At 41.4% G+C, this 4,378-nt stretch overlaps 1 protein-coding gene across 1 annotated transcript; it reads right to left on the reverse strand.

Moving 5' to 3' along the window:
* Nucleotides 1-680: 680 nt before the first annotated feature.
* LOC131932358 (uncharacterized) lies at nt 681-1,772 on the reverse strand. Its single transcript, XM_059289274.1, has one exon. The coding sequence runs from the start codon at nt 1,770-1,772 to the stop codon at nt 681-683; it is 1,092 nt and encodes a 363-aa protein (XP_059145257.1).
* Between the last annotated feature and the right edge of the window lie 2,606 nt (nt 1,773-4,378).

Below are 4,378 nucleotides of genomic sequence, written 5' to 3' on the forward strand. Positions count from 1 at the left end.
TTCGGAGTTTCGTTAATATGTGCTTTTTACAATGTTTCTATTTATACCATTGTCACGCTAAACTAGTTCTAGCTGGAAGTATGTGACAAGAATTGAGCATACCATTGTAATTTAAGAAAGGTATCCAACTATTAGTTAAAATAAAAATAATGAAAACATAAGAAAGTTGTTGTTTTTTTTTCAGTTGAAAAAATGATCACAAAAATTTTCTGAACTTAGTCTTCGGTGGTATAACTTAGTGAAGAGGGCAGGTGATTACAAAAATATTAAGTCAAATTGTACGGACAGCAAATAAAGTTAAGAATGTGAAATCTTATTGTTCTGACTCAAAATAAAGTTAAAATAGGGACATAGCTACTTTTGAACTGAGATATTTATATTTATCATAAGGTCAAAAACTGTACATATCAGTGTGTTTATTTTGTTACTTACTGTCATAAATATCGGTACGGGGCGTGTGTTCACGTGTAGGCGTCACATTTGGGACATGGACATTTTAGTGCGTGTTTTCGGGTGTAGGCGTCACCTTTAGAACATGAACATGTTGGTGCGCGTGTTTACGTGAAGGCGTCACCTATATTACGTGAATTAGTATGTGCATGTGTTTGTGTGTGAACTATAGAAGTGTGTGTTCACATCAAGGCGTCACCTACAGAACGTGAACATGTTCGTGTGTGTGTTCACACGTGACCCTCTGGCCGGCAGCTCACCCCCATAAATCTCGAGACAAAGATGAGTTTAAAACACTTCCTGAACCTGCTGTTGTACTGGATGTACAGCACGGTGTTGACGCTGGCCGTCACCTGAATCCAGAAGATTCTCACGTACTGGGTCGTGGCGTTCAGGTTGCTGTAGCGCCTCCCTGGGGCAAACTCTTCGATGAAGACCATCGCTAGGGCGTTGGCTGACACAAGGACAACCTCTAGCAACAAGAACCCAGTGAGGATGGCAACGGTCTTCAAGACTTTGAGTTCCTTGTTGCTTAACATTACAGTGTTACTGGTTTCATTGTCTTGGCTATCGGTTATAATTTTTGTTATGTCTGTTTTAAAGACATGAGTCATTGTACGTCTAACCCGTGATGCTTTGATCAGCGCCTTGGTGAGAACGACGGAACAGACGATAACAGTGGAAGAAACAAGGACCGGGTAGATGGTTTCGTTGAGTAAGAAGTTCACACGTTCGTAGGTCGGGTAGTCGCTGGCGAACCACAGCTTGAAATCTGATTGGTTGTTGTAGGGCGACCTCTGCCAGGTCACGCCGAATTTAGAGTACCTGGGGAACTTGGTGGTGAAGCAGGCTAGGACGATGATGATCAGAACCACGAGAGTCCGGCGTGTGGTGAACATGAGCTTGAAGGTCAAAGGTTTGACCACGCAGCAGCATTTGACCACGGAGATGTAGGTGCCGATCGCGATGGACATGTTGAAGAACAGGTCCATGTAGGCGGAGGAGTACCCGCCGAGGGAGAAGAGGCTGGCGATTTTGAAGACGTCCTCCGCATTGATGGCCCGGTTCAGGTAGGCCACGCTGACGGCCGAGCACACGACGTAACACGCGTCCACCACGGCCAGAGCGAGGAAGGACAAGGTCACGCTGTCCTGGATGCCGACCTTGAGGAAGACGGTGATGTTGACCGTGTTGCAGGTGAAGCAGAACACGGAGACGAGCGGCCAGAGACCGGAGTAAAAGACGCGACGGAGGATCTTAAACTGCTCGTTGGTAATCAAAGGGTCAAAGGTTACCACCGATACGTTATAGTACGCCTGCATTTTCTCGCCAGCTTTGTACTGTAGATGTCTATTTATAGTTGAGCTAGTCTTGTAAAGAAATTACTTCAACTTGACAACAACAAAGGCTGTGTCTTGATTCACTTTTAACTCAACTTTCTACGTGTGTCTTTTATCACGACTTAAAAAAACCACTCTGCGGCACAATCTTCTAGACTTGCTAATCACACCCTATGCATTTTGTAGTTATAAATTTCCAATCTTTTAGATCACAACAGATGGTGTTGATCACAAATCTTCACCATATAGTCTAGTACCAATCTTATTGTAACTACTAATGACAGAGTGCATAAAACGAACCTAACAGATAGCTTATGAAACTACAGATAAGGAAGTGCCTGCAGTCTCAGCTACTCATTACATTTATGTTCGCTCAGTAATTACGTTACTAATAAATTTTCGTTGCTACTTATTACATTTTCAAAGTAAACGTTTCAACATCTAATTGTATTTGTCAAGTAAATCTTCATGCTACTAATAACCTTTTAAAAATTAACGATTAAGGCAAAAAACTACTTTGATTACATTGAGTTATTAAGCTATTGATTGCAATTACATTGAACTATTAAGCTAGTGATTATGGAAGCTGTCACTAAATGACATCACTCCCGTGTTGACATCTGTTATTAGTTAGACAAATACGAAAGCTGTTAAACTCACAAGGGTGTATCTAAATGGCAGTTTAATTAAGTTCCATTAAGTCGGGTCTCTGTCTTGGGGTAGGATCTACATGTTAGAACACTGTCATTACATTGTGGACATGCTTGTCTTGTCCGGGGTCTTTTGAGTTTAATCGCACATTCCAGAAACTCTTTAAATGTAGGAGTTTGTGTGTACTCTGCCGGTTCTTGTAATTCTGATGATGGATTAATTTAATTTGACATCAAAATGAAACATCTGCCTTGTGTTGTGAGTAGAGTACAAGAGTACTGGAGTACATGAGTACTGGAGTACATGACCTTGGCGACCCACTGGCATTGATATCTTTAGACCGTGACTTCCTCGTTTGAGCTCTTTAAAAAACGGTAGAGGTTTCCAAATGTATTTATTGTTATACCCGAGGCACCACAGTGTACTCTATGCACTATTCTACCAGCATCGTGTATACACATACATATATGTGCCATATAAATGGTACCTAGGCAGTTCCGTTATTAACAATCTATGACGTACATTCGGTACCGTTGTGAATTGCAGCATACCAACTACGGTGAACTGTATTCTTAGCGTTATTACATGTCTTGTGTTCTCACCCCCCCCCCCTTTAGTAGAGGCATTGGCATGCCAAACATTTTTTTTGTTCTTTCACCCATGTTGTTTTCAATATTCGTCAAATTTTATTTCCCCCCAAACTTTAAAAAAAATTGTATTTAACACACAAAAAATTGTAACGGCGCATAAAAATGCTAATTTCAACTCGACTTCATCAAGCCTGTTTATTCCACTGGTCGCACCCATCCATCTCCCCCCCCCCCCCCCTACCCCGACCCTCATCTCTTGTTTGATCTCATTCGAATTTCCAATTTTTTAAAACATCACATTGTCTAATCGATAATGATGGGGGTGGGAGGAGGGGGGGGGGTTAAATGAGGGATGAGGAGGGTGGGGGTGCTGGAATGAAACGTCTTTGTTGCTATCGTCCTCACCCCTTTAAAAACATGAACAGCTTTTCTCTCCTTGGGCGGATCTCAATTTCTTTTTTTTTTTCAGAGACTTTTTTTTTGGCAATACGTTCCTTTTGGGCCTTTGTTGAAAAAATCATTACGAAGACAAGCACTGCATTAAATGAATGCCCAGAGTTATCTTTCCGATTTCCTCTGTACCGATTAGTCCCTTCATCCCACTTGCTATTGACGGTTTCAGTTCTGTTTGATGTCTTCAACTGTTATCTCAATAACTAATTTTCTCTTATAACTTTTTTTTTCTGGAAAAAAAAATGTTGATTATGTAACTAACCTATGGTTAAAAAGTTCAACCCATGGCTAACACACACTTCAGTTGCTGCATTTCATTGTCAAGTTAACAGGTGCATTGAGTAAAATAGGAAAAGAAATGGACGTATTGGATGTATTTTAAAATAAACAGAAAGCCAGTGTTACAATGATTCTATATTAAGCTCCGGCCAGTAGCCTGGTAGTGTGCTGTGTCCAGGGTCTGCAACTTTAGAAGGATTCAGTGGTCTGTCATAAGCCATTCATAGCACCATGCAGAGGCGTAGCTAGGGGGTGGCGGCTGGGGCGGCCGCCCCGGGTGTCAACCCTAGATATGCGCCATACGGGCTAGAAAAAAGATCATTCTCATCTGCGTTACGGAATTATACAAGTTAAGAAAATTGACTGGCCACAAAGGCACAGCCGTCAAGCATCCGATATTTGCTTTGAGTTGTCATGCCTATTGCAGAGTGTGATGTTTAACAATTATGTTGATACATGCTATTTTTAACGTAAAAATCATATGATGTCACACATTCTAAATAAAGAAAAGAAAGGCGGTGTTGTTGTATAGACAAGCGAATGGCCCTTTAATAATTCGTTGTTCTATTTTCCGACGCCTAGACGACGGAATTATTTTTTCCCATGACAATCGGA

This window comes from Physella acuta, unplaced genomic scaffold, assembly GCF_028476545.2.
Source record: "Physella acuta isolate Inbredline_101_S28 unplaced genomic scaffold, ASM2847654v3 ptg002146l, whole genome shotgun sequence".
Lineage (NCBI taxonomy): Eukaryota > Metazoa > Mollusca > Gastropoda > Physidae > Physella > Physella acuta.